Source organism: Thunnus maccoyii, chromosome 16 (genome assembly GCF_910596095.1).
Source record: "Thunnus maccoyii chromosome 16, fThuMac1.1, whole genome shotgun sequence".
Taxonomy (NCBI): domain Eukaryota; kingdom Metazoa; phylum Chordata; class Actinopteri; order Scombriformes; family Scombridae; genus Thunnus; species Thunnus maccoyii.
Window position 1 is genome coordinate 15,441,476 of NC_056548.1, and position 15,423 is coordinate 15,456,898.

A 15,423-nucleotide genomic window follows, 5' to 3' on the forward strand; every position below is an offset into this window, starting at 1 on the left:
GCTCTGCCTGAAAAACCTCCACCTGCCACATTCTGCTCGGCTGTCATGTTACACAGAGTTGGGTGGGGGTTGGAGCAGGGGCACTTTGCTCAAAATTCAAAAGGTAATCTGTTGTGCACACTGTTTCCATACACAATATTATCCACTGCAGAAATACTTCTAATAAATAAACAATGTGCAAATTATGTAAAAAGCGTGATGTTTGAATATAGGAGGTATGAATTTAGTCATGTATTTGTGTCATCTGAGTATAACATGACACATTAATCTGAAAGCACATAATCTACTCTCAGTGAAAAACATAGTGGTGCTCACCAGCTGACTATTTATCATGATCTGCGTAACATCTATAGCCTGATCCAGTATGGTGAAATTGGTGATAGAACGCATCCAGAATGGGAACTATTCCCTGGTGAGGGAAAGGGGCGTGTTTACCCCTGAAGGTTACTTCTTGTAAATCCTTGCATAGTTTATTCAAATAGTGCCCTAACCATGGTCTCCAGGATTTTCCCCTTACAGCAAGCAAAGCATGACCTTTACATTTGACGCTTGACAGTTCTTCAGATTCGCCCAACCAGAACAGATTAATGCATATTTATGTGTTTGTTACTGAGCAGCAGTGGATGCTCTTTATCTCTTGGAGAACAAAAGACAGAGAGCTCTTTGCAGACACACACATGTGCACAGTATGCATCCATGCGCACTCACGTAATTTCAAGTAGACATCGACGTTACCTGACCTGGCAGAAAAAAAAACAATGCTGAGATTTGACATTGTTTCAAATATAAGGCATCTCTATAGTACCAAGATAGGGTCGCTACTTAAAAATAGGTTGATCAGACTCAAAAAAAAAAGTTGTCAAAAGATTAATGAACCATTAAGAACTAAATCCTGTTTTCATTGCTCCTGAACAGTGTTCATGTTGCCATGAATAGGCGGCACAGAGCAGGTGACTGTATGGTTTTTACATAGTTGGTCCATTTTACACATTGGCACCTGGTCGGGGGAGGATGCAGCCAAGATAATCTATTTAGATTGGCCAGGCTGAAGGCTGTCATTTATCATGAGTGTATAGCCCCTCCTCAGATGGCTCGCTGACTGCTCCAGCCAACCAGAGTCTAAGTCCGATGGCCTTTACATCTGTCACAGCGTATGGATGACTGTGAATCTCTCCAGTCTAGTCTGAGGAATACGATTTGACAGCATGGGGAAGGACCTGGCAGATATAGATATAACTAAGACAACATCAGCCTTCTTTTTCTTACTCGATGCTACTCCTTAAAAAGCCCAGTCCCCAGAGGTTGAAAGTATCTGTATTCAAAAATATTTTGGTGGAAAATATTTTGCTGTCGCACCACTCTGCTATAAAAAGGGTCAAATTTAAACACAAAAAAGGAAATTAAAGCTAGATGAAAATAGGCAGATGTAAGGTCTAAACTCATGAGATTGTCTTTAAACACAGCAGAAAATAGCAGGGATATTACCGTCTCTTATTTCAGCCTACGCTGTTCTATTTGTGCTACAATAAATAATTTTTTTTTCCATGCTCATGTTCATGCGGCCCTTTTTATGCTGCGTGTATGTTTGTGTATGTCTCTCTGTGAGTAAGAGAGAGCATGCATGTCAATGCATTCACTGGTTCATACTCACTGTCATATAGACTCAAGGTTTGCTGGGTAAGGTCCAAGGAAACAAGGTGCAGCAGTCTAAACACAGGCAGCCTTTCCCCTCCATCTTATCAAGGTCTGAGATGAGAGGCAGGACAGAATTAGAAAGCTAACCTCACCCCCTCCAGATAGAAAGCAAAAGGGAGCCAATACAGAGCTAACATGCAGCAGCAGCAGCAGCAGCAACCCTGTAGCTCTTATACATAATGTTAGCTATAGCATTTTCAAACAGAGCAGCCTTTTATGGTCTTAACTTTAAGTAGGAGCTAGAAAAATTGCACTTCTGTGTTGAAATTGGAACAGATATTAAATCACCAGTTGGTTTAGAGATGCTGAAAGAACAAACCCTATTAACAAATGGCTTCCAGTGAAAGGTAAAAGTGCAGATCACATCCAGTTTCCCAAAAAAAAGCTATTTCTGCAGAACAATTCTGCACCATTACCGAGCCACCCACTAACAGTTATTTGGACGTAGTAACCTCCACGCCTCAGTGCCGCAGAGTTCTCTGGCGCAGCGAAAATCTAAGCGGCCACATGTGTGGGGGCGCAGAAATAGTGCACCATTAAAAGGTCCTGACTCACCTTGTTTTAAGTGCAAGGTCTAATTGCCAGCCTCTTTTCCAGAGGGCCAGAGCAGCAGCTGGCAGCAGGCTGTATCTACAGGGATAGCCATTAACGATGGTGTAGCTAGCACAGAATAAGGCCTGCAGACCCTGGCTCCCTCACAGACAGTCACTCTATTCTGAGACAGGCAAACACCACAGGAGACAAATACAGCAAGAATGCCCTCTGTGACTTCTCACCACATGTTTGACTTATAAATGGTGCTATTATTCTAGCACCAGTTCGGTCAATCTTACGTGTCTTATATAAAAGGAATCATTATTCAGAATGTGGTTGAGTTGTGTAGTAATTTAAATTAGCAACACTTTAGCCCCTCGCAATTCACCGGTGACTCATTTTTGCAAGATATTAAAAGTAGCGATAAAGATGAACAGTGGGGTGTTCTTTCTTCTTCAGGTGATGCATCATTGTTATTAAAGGGTAACAGCTGTAATGGGGCTTATTTTAAACAAACCAAAAGAGAACTATTTGTATTACTTTGCTCTGAGATGTCTCTTGCTTGCTTTCTCTTTCTGTCTTGTTTTACACATTTTTTTTTCACTTTTCTCACATGGGTGTGTTGGAGGTTAGATGCAGTCAGATACAGATGAACAATGAAACGATGCATCTATGACAGACTATGCACAATAGACTGCAGGCTGGCAGAGACACAAAGAAAGAGAAAGAAAAGAAAGAGATAAACACAAACAGACACATGTACACGGTGGATGATAGCTCAGATTTTCATTGAAAGCACAAATTATTTACTGTTTCAGGTGCAGTATTTTGTTTTCACAGCATGAACGGAAGGATCATTGGAGAATATGCAAGGTTTGTATACACTCCAGAGCCTCCAGGGTTTTAACCCACAAATCATAGCGGACACCTCCTTGGGGCACAGTTGACCACATACACGTCAGGAGCAGGAGGCTGTCCCACACAGTGCAAACACGGCACACTGTTGCCTTTCTTTCTCTGCTGGCCTCGCATAGAAAAAACACCCAACACGGAGGTGTAACTGACTCCCACACTGGCTTGCTTACTGTCTCACCTACATGCACCTTCACTCAATTACTCTCATTCCCAAAACAGCAAATCTGCATGGAGGTTCTCAAGGAGGATTTCAGTTTTGGCGTCAGTCTAAATGACCCCAGCTTAGAGATACTTTACTCCAGCTACTTAATCTAACTTCTTTCACATTGCAGGTGGGCTGAGAAAAAATATCTTAGCATGGAAAAGTCACACAGCAAAGATTTCAAACCTGCAATATGTGGTTTTACAGTAGAAATGCTGAGACTCTGTCCAGCTGGCCTTGTAAAAGTCACGGGCACCAGTGAGGGCTAGGACAACGCCATTTGTCATAACGTCAGCAAATTCCATAATTAATGGGCCGTATCCTATCAAAGCTCTCCAGTTTACCCCCCTCAGTCTCAGTTCTCTGCCCCCCCCCCCCCCCCCCCCCCGTTCAGGAGCATATTGTAGCCTCTCTCAGTGGTCCACCATGAACATTTAATTCCTCTTCATTAAGAGATGTCCAGTCGTACCCAGACAGTTATTTGCTCCCAATGACAAATGTACACACTCACTCTTTACATCCACATGGGTTTCTCATGAAGCATCCTCCCCAGAGGGAACCAGCATGTGAAATGCAGTTACTGTCATTATCTGCACAGAGGGTGATTATTTGAATTTTAGTTGTATGATGATGTGTACATTAATTCATTTTGGTTTCATGATTAATAAAATACATAAGCTAGAGATTAACTTTGATACACAGTAAAAATGTATTTCTGCCTCTGAGAATGTGAATGTGTAGAGTGTAGAATATGGACGTATATGTTTGCACGGGTCTATGTATGCATCTGCGCATGTGTGAGCGTATGTGACCCTGGATTTGATCAGCTGTAGCAGGCTTGGTGTTTACAAGGCCGGGGGAACAATGACAGTGTGTGATTAGGGGCAGGCAGGCCAACAGGGCCTGTCCCAAACACAGCTGGCACCAGGGGACTGTGAGGTGAGCTGGGAACCACCACATCCGTTTTGATTAATGTGAGAGTGAGCGTGGGAGACTGAGAGGAAGGCGGCACTGTGCCCTGCGCTGCTCTGCTCCTGCCAAGGAGGTGCATGTAGGTGAGGAAGGTCCACCATTGGCCCAAATGTCTCACTGTTCCGTGCGTGTGCGAGTTGTGATGTAGTTGACAATGGAAAGGAGTTTTACATGTTTAATTAGACCTTCGGTCCCACGACCTTTCATTCCTGACAGGGGCAGACAGCTTCAGCTTACACTAAAGATGGGAAACCGCTCCATAATGTTGTGTATCAAGACGCATATTATATAAATCTGGTGAATCAGACAAATTTACAACAAAAACTCCCTGAAGAAATGTATAACATGTGAATATGCCACAAGAGTTTGCACCAATTTTAAGATTATTTGACCAAGACAGGCTACCATCAGGAATCTGTTGCATAATGTACATTAACTAGCTGGTTTTCAAGTTAGCGTTATGACTGAATAGAGGCCTTGGTAACTTTGATAAATGTTAGGTTATTCTGAACTCTTCTATTACAATACCCTGTGGACCAAAACCACCTCTAATATTGCTCCATCCTGATTGTGACATAGCCCAAGTTAATGACTACTAATCTAAGAACAATTATAAGATTACACATAATTAAGCAGTTTTGTATGGCATGAGTCATGGAGACATGAAAGGATAAATGCTTTTGTCAAGGCCTCCTAAGACAACGTAGAGTGGCATCATTTTTTCCTATTATACAGTATGCAGCCCTTTGATTCCACACAGGCCTGTCTAAAATACTGCTGCTTGTGAAAAATCTGTGTCAAAATTATCATGTGCGGCCTCTCTTCTTCATCTATCGCCTCTCCTCCACCCTGTGACCACACAGTTCAATAGAGCACCAACTCTATATGTAGAATCTATGGGCACAATCACCCAGTGTGAAAATGTCAGCCTTCCCTCACTCCGTTTCTTTGTTGACGCTGACATTTAGCCTTATACCAGAGGGGGTTTGCTATAGTACATCACATCAATGGCAACATACAATCTCACTCTATGTAGGGGCAGAAATGTGTTAAATCATCTGATAAGGACACTGTTGTATATTTTGTATTGTCACAATCTTTTCAATACTGTATGAAGAAGCCAGAACAGCACTAGTATGCTACACTAAAGCTACTGCATTACACTGGATGTTGTCTCTAAGAGACCACATACCCCTCTCCGCATCTTCTCCACCCCCTTTCCCCTTTCTCTATCCCTCTTCATCACCCCCTCCTCCTCCTCCTCCACCCATCACCCTCTCCCCCAGGTGGCTGTGGGGCCGGCCTGTCTGAAATGTGATAGGCATAATCCCATTTAGCCTAATTGCATCTGCGGGAGAGCAGCCCTATGTGTCCCATCGCGTGCCTACCGAACCCCTTAGAACACATTATACACACATATCACATAGAAACCTCCTCAAAGCAGAGTCAGGCGTGCACGCACACACCCGCGGCAAGCATGCATGCTGTTGCAGGGCTCTTGCATGCCATATGTACTGCACTGCAAGGTCCCTGTGCATTTCTTTGTTTGTCTTCCTTGTCAATAAATGCTACAAAACTGAGACACTGATCTCTGTCTCTCTCAGACACACGTCGGTGGGGGTCTGCCCCCAGTCTGCATTAGCACAGATGAGACAGAGAAGTCAGACAACCATGTTAAGAGATGTGTGCTACAGTAAATGGCCTAATGGAAAGACTAAGGGTCTAATTTGTGCATGTATGTGTGTGTGTGTGTGTGTGTGTGTGTGTGTGTGTGTGCATCTGCCTTAGGAGGATGTGGTCCAGTGGGTGGAGGGGGATGATGCTGCTATAGGGAGATTTGGGGAGTGGTCCACTGCAATGGGAGCTGTAATGAGACTCAGTGTTCTCCCAGGCTACTGCTCACATATTATTCACATTAGAGTGGAGAGGGCAGAGGCATTAGGGCCAGTGGCATAGCAGCACATTAATGATCATGTTAGAGTCCAAACAGGGATCCAGAGGTACCTATGAAATCATCATTAGCATTTTCTGTGATGTAGTTCATTTGCAATGTGTGCAGTGGTGGTAGAAGCCCTCAAATCATTTACCTGAGTAGCAAAACCACAATGTCAAAGTCCTACTTGAGTAAAGGTACATAAGGACGGTCAGCTAAATTTAAAGCATTAGAAGTAATAAAAGTAAAAGTGCTTGTTTTGCTAGTACTTGTCATGTTTAATAAAGTACATTATTAATACTGAAACATCAATGTGTCTGCAGCATTTTAGTGTTGTAACTACACGAAAACTACTTTACAGTGAGCTAGTTTACTCCAGTGGTTTCCAGCCTTGGGGTCGGGCTGCTCCAAAGGATCACAAGATAACTCTGAGGGGGAAGAAAAAACAAAGTACACAAATCTGTTTTCTGTTTTTTGGTGAATTATTTGCTCATTTGAACAGTTATTGAATTTAAAGCATGCAAGAAGTTGAGAGGGGAGACATCTCTTTGGAGGAAATGCAAACAAGTCATATGAGACATATGAGACATGACAGGGAGCCACAAGTACATACTGATTTTTGGGGAAAACTGGCTTAATTTTTAACAATGCATTGTAATTTATAAACTCATCATATGTTATTTCAAGTAAAATTTTAATCTGAGAAGTAACTAAAGCTGTCAAATAAATGTGGTGCAGTAAAAAGTACAATATCTGTACTGTAGTGAAGTAGAAGTATCAGGTAGCATAAAATCTAAATACTTGAGTACCTTAAAAGTGTACTTAAGTACAGTACTTAAGTAAATGTACTTAGTTACGTTCCACCACTAAATATATGTATGAATGAGTTAGCTTGTCTGATGAAATGTGCATACAAATATGCAATATACTGTATCTTTCATGATATTTGATTTACTCTATACCTTCTCTATTCCACTCTGTTATATTCTTGTATGTGTTCATGCATCTGTTTTGTATTGTGGCCCTTTTGCAGGGAGGCTGTGACATATTGAGCTCTAACAGGCCACAGATCAATCTGCAGCACAAAGGAAATCAATGCCCCGGAACTGAGTTACTCCGATGGGCTGAGTGCAGATCATTAGATTTTCACTTGAATAAAGGACCATTACCATAAAACCAAGTCTCCTGTGGTGGAATTTAGTTTTATCCCAGGAATTTAATAGTTATGTTCAAGATAAAGATCATCACAAACATTGTTACTGCTAATGTATAATAACCAAAATAATAACTACTTCAGTTAAAACATTGTCTGGTATTTCCTTTTAAATGACAAGCCATCACTGCAACTAAGCTTGTGGAAAAAAATCCATGAGAGCCACAATCTGTGAAATGAAACTATTATCTTGAAAATAATAAATAGATCCACTCTGCATAATATGATATCACACATATAGAGTGCCATTCAGTACATCATATTCAAATAAGTTCCATATGGCCACATTGTCTTGGAGGTAGGCACGAGAGAATGCTCAATCACCTGTTATTCTTAAGTATGGATAAAAGTGCAGCGCCAGTTTCCAAATGAGACAGCTTGAGTGTACCTCTCCTATATAAGAATAGCCACTACATTACAGAATCTCCAGCTGTTCCTTTATCCCCTACTCAATCCAGTCATTAAAACTTTCACATCTTTTCAAACATTTGTTGAGAAAGCTGCCGAACCATGTTCTGATGTCTGATGCGGTAAACACGTTTCGCAAGAAAAAAAAAAAAGGCAGTGAGGTGACGGAAAAATAAGTAAGACGTGAGAGGTATTGGGGGATCCAGATAACTTGAAAATAACATCCATCTGAATTACCATATTGTAGTAGTGTTAGTTTCTTAAGGTTGTTTTAGAAGGCTTTCTTTCTGTGTTTGATAAGTATGTAGTGTGTGTAGTTTTGTGTGTTTTTATGTACTGTACGTGTATATCCATGTGCATGCGTGCCCTCCAGGTCCTCAAGTCAAGGTGTGTGTGGGTGCAAATTCGATTACACTCAAGTTAAAGCAATTTCCTGTGGAATTCAATTCTTGTCCGCCGTTGCAGGTGAGCTCCCCGCGGACATCTGTGTCTTCTCAAAGAAATAAAGCACCTATAAACAGCAGCCTTAAAGGAAGGAAGTAGAGCCAAAATGCAATTAATATGCAAATTCAGGGGGAGACTTAATGGGGAGCCTTAACAAACATTCGTGTGTTGGGAGATAAGGCTGTTTTCAGGTTGTTTTCCTCTAACCTCTGCCTGTCCAAAGTCAAAGCCTTGGGGAGCTGAAACTCTTGAAAAGGCGTGGATGTTGCTGGTAATGGATTATTGCATTGGGAGAAGTAGGGCAGTCTAGGGCTAGGTTTTTAGAGTGCACACTGTTCATCATGTCACGCAGTCATGCAAAATGGCAGTCAGTTAACTGAAACAATTCACTTTCTTCCTTTTATGTTACCCTGTGTCTTTTTACCCGGGGTGAGCAATTTGCTCTGAATCCCATCAGAGTTTGCCATGGGTGCAGTGGAGGGGGGGGGGGGGGAAACAGAGGAGAGGATAGAGGGGAGGAGAGGCAGAATGAGTTGCCTGAGGCGAGAGATGGAGGGCAGCAGAGAGAGGAGAGGGTGAGAGTGTGCATTCAGATTGGAAATTCATTTGCCATTCGCAGGCCCAGTCATACTTCAAGAGGCTTAGGAGAGACATGGAGAAGGGAGAGATGAGGCCTCTGATGTGGAATGACATGCCTGATGATAGAGGGAAAGGAGAAAGAGAGAATAAGAGAGACTGCTATGAATCACGGTGATAGAGAAATACTGAGACCAACAGTTTGCAAAAAAGGAAGCGAGATGAGGAAAAAAAAAAAGATGGACGAGTTTGGGCTGCAGTCCTGCGGGTCGATGCTGCAGTCGAGGCCACAGCAGTGCTGTCTGATGGATCTAAGCCCCCGGGAGGACTCTACCCTCTTTTCCATCTCTCCATCCCCCCCTTTGCCCCCACCCTAATGATTCATCCACCACCTCCAGCCCCCCTGCGCCTTCACCATGATTCACACCCACTCCCCGAGCTAAATTATCGCTGCGGTCCCTTGGAGAGCTCCATCACTCTCCCTCCATCTTCGGTTATCATCAAACAAGTATATGAGCTGAGACCGGAGCCTGATTGCATTGAAGAGCCCAGCTCAGCAGTTTTTATGAGACTACGCGCGTTTGTTTCGCACACTCCGAACTCACACACCGCTGGCTTTGATGGCACTTTTGCAGGAAGAGTTTTCCATCTTAAAATGCTTGAGTGTTTACAAGTGATGATGCAGAGTCGATTTAGTGGAGGGCAGTGTAATTCCACAGGCAGGACACTATAAATGTTGATTAGATGAAGGTTGAGTGGAATATCTAATCATCAGGGACCCATTGGTATTCTTTTCATACAACAGTTATACCCTGTGGCCTCAGTGGTAGAGAGCACTGCGACAACTCTAGTTCATGTGCTGCACCGTCAGGAAAGTTCACACACAGATTGATGAGAAAACAGCCTTGACTATTTGATCAAAGGTTACAATACGTCACACAGTTTTAAGTCCCTGCTGGATGATGATTATTGTAAACAATCAGTGATCGGTGCCAGCCAAAGGTCGTCGCCAGCACATTTCCTGGACTGTGACATGCCAGTGAAACACTTGGGTTACATGTTTTCCCAGTTACCTCTAATAACATCTAGCTGTACAGGTAGTATCTGTCGACCCAGGTTTTGAGATATACCGTATGTCTCTGAGTTTCTGAGCTTTCTGCATCTACATGAAGACGACAGAAGTGAATAGAATTTAATTCATGGCAGCATTGATAAATGAAAACCTCTTTCAAGAATTAGTATCATTATTACTCTTAGTAAAATAACACAAGCAGTTCCAAAGAAAACAGTTGAAAGCGAGGTATGTGGATTATGCTGACAAACCGTAACACTGTTTCTGGAAAGACATGTTGCTGTTCAATTTTGAGAGCTTTACAAACGATTTTACTGGAGTGAAGGCAAAAATCTGTCAAAAGCTGGGCAAATGAAACCAAAACTATCTGCATGACTAGGTACAGTACCGCTAGAGGTAAGTGAAAAAATATGTTATTTGTATTTGGGTGCGCCTACTGCTCTCTAATGGATTCACAAGCAAACCCAGATCACCCACCCACTCTGCCACCACACAGTCACACACCAGTACAGAGGGAATGATCTGGCATGTACTGGCCTCATGATTAAAGTGTATTGCGCTCACCTGCCCAAGTCCAATCAGAGGCTGTGCTGATTGCAGCAGCTTGCTGGAGACAAGAGATGGGGGACTGCAGGGGGGGGGTGGGGTGGGGGGGGGCGCGAGCTCCATCGCTGGTGAAGTGACACAGTGGTGAAGCCATGGCAAGGCGGCAGGAAGCTGCAGCCCCGGGGAGGATCCAGCTCCGCTCTCCTCTCCACTCCTCTCTGGCCAGACGGGGTGAATCAATCATCTCCAAAGATGTCAGCATCTGCCCAAGCAATTTCAGATTGGAATAAATGGCAGATGGGGATGTTGTTCCCTCTGTTTAATCAGTTCCACCAAATGTGGTTTTATCTCTTATAAAATGAAACCATCTGTAGCACGTAGGTGTAAGGATCAAGTGAGGGAGGACGGAGGGAGAGGGTGACAGAGGGAGAGAGGAGAGATGTGTGTGTTTGGTGTGTGTGCATGCATATGTGTGTGTGTGTGTGTGTGTATGTGCATGTGTATGCTTTTTTATGTGCGTGCGTGCGTGTGTGTGTGTGTGTGTGTGTGTGTGTTTTGCATGTGTGTGGTGACGGAGGACAGATAGAGAAATGGAACACTGTGAAACAGAAGCAGAATAGTGGGAGTGAAATAGGAAAAAAAAGAGAAGCACTTATCCATTAAAAAGAGGGAAAATGTAATCTTACTGCGAGCTCACACCTCCACTCTAATCTCCTCTTTCTCCCTCACAGGAGTACCACCCAGGGGCCATCACCATTATATCTAGACCCATCTATTTCCTTCTCCGCCTCCAACCAGACACTGGGGCTGTAATTTGGTCCCCCTAGCCCCAGCCCAGGCAGAGACATCCCTGATAAATCCCCTTGTTTTTAACCAGGGATGATAGTGTGTAAGCATTATAGCTCTCAAAGCTCTTGCTTTAGGGATCGTCTTGATAACACTTTACTTTAGGATGGCCTTATTCCAATGTGCAGGAAACTATGGAAAAAGTCTAAGTAGGGTAAAAATTGTGTTTCAGTGAAACTCCTTTGATTATATTGAGTTAACACAGAACACAAGGCAGCAACAATGTCAAAACAAGCAGCTACATCTGCATGCTGGTTGCTACACGGTGTTGTTACACCCTAAGCACATTATGCATGAGAGACTTCCATTAAGCAGTAAAGTAAAGTGTTACTAGGGCCTTATACAAGGTGGAGAGCGGCTGATGGAGGGGAATGAAGAAAGGAATCAGGCGGCAGGAGGAGAGAGAGATACTGTAGGTTTCCGTGTCCCACTGTGTGTGTTCCTCACATGTCCTGGCTTATAGCTGTCATTAATGAAAGTCTGACGGGGTAATTCACTGGAGACTCTGAGGCAGGAAAATTCAACACCTCCAGCAAGGCATCATCACTCTTCTATCAGTCATTTCTGTAGGGAGAAGGGCTGCATATATGGAATGATTTTGCCAGAAGAAAATGTATTTGATTCACATATGTTACATATTTTAATGCTCATATTAAACCATTTTTTAAAAAATCTATAGATACAGATGAATTTAAGAGAAGCTACACATCTTAAAAAGGGACATTTATTTTACTCAGTGTCGACTGGAAGGCAGTCGATGCTTTCTAGACTGCCAACATTAGGATTACACCCCCAGCCAACAAGTGATGGGCAAACTGTTCCTTGATCATTTTCTCAGCCAATCACCAAGACTTCTTTTTTCACTTGGCAAAAGAGTTAGAAATCGTAATTGTTTTAGATTCATGACAACTGTGATAATCAAAGTGAAAAAGGTAAACACATGTCAGTAATATTCTATTAAATACTAGCACTACATATAAAAAAAAAGAAAGAAAAATAGGAACCCAAATCCAAACAAAGAAAATGAATTCAAGAAAGGAAATATTTATTTGAATCTAAAACTAGATTCAAGATCAGATCAAATTGTGCCTTTTTTAAATTCTATTAGTTCAAACATTTTCTATTCTTTTTTTTCAATCCAGTCATCTCTTTATAAGCATTCAATCAATACAAAATACAATGTCTGCTGTCATTAATCCTTTTCTATGTAAATAGGGGATTTCAAATTACTCAAAATCCCCATTTTCCATATTTTTTTCTATAATAAGTATATGTGGACACTTTCATTCAGAACTGATGCATCAACCAAAAGAAATACAATTTAAAAAAACATTAAATGATTCTGAAATGTTTCAGCCTCAAGCCTTCATAATCCTGATGAAGGTTTGGGGCTAAAATGTTCTTTATTATCACCAGGAATGTTCTGTACAAGAACTGAGACATATTTCACATATTTCATTCCTTCATCATCTGCTGATTAAAAATAAAAGATTATGTTCAAACATTTAAGAAAAACTAACTAACTACCAAACTACCTTTACTGTCATAATATTTTAGGGAGGAAAATGCTGGTTAATGACAATGAATTTAAAAATATTTCTCAAAGATTTTTGTTCCAAAATATGGACTTTTATTGCAATTGACTGCCACTGACTTCATTGACAGTAACCAGCTCTTATAGACATAACATAGTAATGTGGTCAAGGGCTTTTTTTAATAAATGTTTTGATGTTCAAACCACTGATACTGATATGATGACAATGATAGTCATATAGTTCTGTTTATTTTGTTATCTTCAGAATTCTTGCATTTATTCTAATATATAACCTGTTTTCATATTTTTAGACTTACACAATATGTTTAGTAAATAAAGAATGACTCATGTATCTGTATTTCTGTCGTGCAGTGACAGAGAATATAAAGTGTTTGTTCCATAAACGATCGACTACTTCCTTCATAGAAAAGGGTTATAATTAAATTTTCTGCTTGGTTTCAAAAGGCTATCTACAGACCCTTCCTCCATTCTGCACAGACCCTGTCCCTGTCGCCTAACCTAATGTGATGGGATGTTTTGTGATATAAGCCTAGCTCACTATTTATTCCTGAGGATGATTTAAACTCATGCTGAGTGCTAAACGGACATGAGACATGAGAGAACAGTTGCTATAGGATGGCAGCCGGCTATATCTGGACAGCACAGTTCACATCCACTTTATTTTCTGGTCTGGCTTTATCAATTTTTAATATTAGCACAGGCCTGAACGTCTCCCAGAAAGACAAAGAGACCCTCGACTACCAGTAAGTTAAATCGATGTCAAGTGAGGCTCGGTCACTCGGTCAAGTTATTTTTAACCTGTAAAATAAAAAAGCAAAATAGGAGCAAGAAAGAGTCGTGTGCAGATAAGTCAGAGGGAAAACAAAAGACCAAAGCATGATGTGCAGATATACAGTCTTTTAGTCTTTCGGCCTCCTTTATTCTCTTACAAAGTGGGATAATAGTGTTTCAGAAATGATTTGTTAATTAGGCTGTCTAGACGTTGTTCGACTGCGCTCGGTACAGCTGGCCAATTGCAGATTGTGGAGCATAAGTGTACGTGACCATTAAAGGGATATCAGGCCAATCCCATCATGAGAGACAAATCAGATCCTGTTGTATTAGAGAGTGAAGAGGGGATAACAAAGAGAAAGGTAGGAAAACAGAGCGGCAAGTGAGCGGCAACCAATAAAATGAAAAACTATATCCACATCACAAGGCTGGGATAATTGCTGCTGCAAAAAAGCCTTTCCATTCCCCGTTTGTAGTGCAGTCTGCAGTGTCAGGAGGGGTTGACAGGACAGCGTGGTAATCAGTCATGTACTGATAACCCAAACCAACTGGTCTCAAAGTAAAAGGACAGCAGCCCGTTTGTGTTCCCCCGTCTGCAAATAGAGCCTATTAGCTGCTGCTAGACATCCAGACGCATGGTCTGAATAATCACCTTGTAAAACCATCCTGCTTGTCCTTTGTGTCGCCCGTGTCCGCTATTCTATTTCTATCTCCAACGAACGAGGAACCAATTTGAGCTCCAGCAGGCCTTCAGACAGTCAGGTAGGCAGGCAGGGAGGCAGGCGCTGAACAGAACAGAACAGCCAGCCATACATATGGATCAGGTCGACAGGCTGAGCATTAATGGCCTCCCTCTGGAATCTAAAACACCGGCACAGGCCAGAGAGGAGCTCCTGAGGGAAATCAGAATACCAGCAGCCATTCAGGTCAGCTTGTACGTGTTCCCTGCATGTTACAGCTCCATTTTCCTCCCCCACCGCTCACAGCCAGAGAGACAGAGAGCCTTCTCTGAGGTGATTTATACGCTTGTATTATGTATTGAGTGGAGAGCATTGTTGACCGCTTTCTGGAATACAATTGGGTTTCTGTTGAGTGTGATGCATACGAGGATGAAATATGGTTTGGGTGAAAGGATTGATTATGTGTGAAGACGAAGTGCTGCTTTCGCTTTTTGGGAGAGAGTTTGTACATCATTTTTGTGGTAGTGCAGTATCTAGTGCAGTATAAAATGAACTACAATGTGTGGAAAGGAGGGAAGAAGTGATGAGATGATAAGTCGAATAATCGTACTTGTCAATTCACAGATTATTAAATTAAGTAATGTATCATATAATACCAAACATTTGCTAGTTAGAGCTTCTCAAATATGGTGATTTCCTTGCTGTTCTGTTATTTGGACTTTGTTCAGACTGGATGGAAAAGAATGAACCATTTTTTTAACATGAGTCAAATTTTTGAATACAAATTTCATTATTTCATTTCAAACTATTCGCTATGAGTAGACTACAGAGAGCAGAAAATCCACCTAACGAAATCACACTCCATGTGAAGTCCTCCCCATACATCTACTTCAGTTTTCCCATACATTCAGACATTTGTCGAGAAAATGCAAATCAGTTAAATGTGACGCATCATTATACAACACCGTGAGATGGTATCATTACAAATAAAAACAGAACAATCAAACAAAGAGATAGGGAGGAACAATTTCTCTACCTACAGTAACCTTAATATTGCATAC

General features: G+C 41.8%; 1 protein-coding gene across 14 annotated transcripts in view; it reads right to left on the bottom strand.

Annotated features, from left to right (window-relative positions):
* LOC121880518 overlaps window positions 1–15,423 on the bottom strand; it is a 177,714-nt gene that overhangs the window by 115,644 nt on the left and 46,647 nt on the right. For 10 of the 14 annotated variants that reach the window (XR_006091559.1, XR_006091561.1, XR_006091560.1 and 7 more), the window contains exons 3-4: window positions 10,529–10,772; window positions 1,652–1,746 (exon numbers count right to left, since the gene is read on the bottom strand). Coding sequence is in view for 1 of the 14 variants with exons in the window: in XM_042387795.1 (XP_042243729.1) it covers window positions 10,529–10,633 (105 nt within the window). In the remaining 13 variants the exon portion in view is untranslated. Of the gene's footprint in view, window positions 1–1,651; window positions 1,747–6,535; window positions 6,680–10,528; window positions 10,773–15,423 lie in introns of those variants that run through there. The other 4 variants (XR_006091556.1, XR_006091565.1, XM_042387795.1 and 1 more) reach the window with 2 other exon arrangements.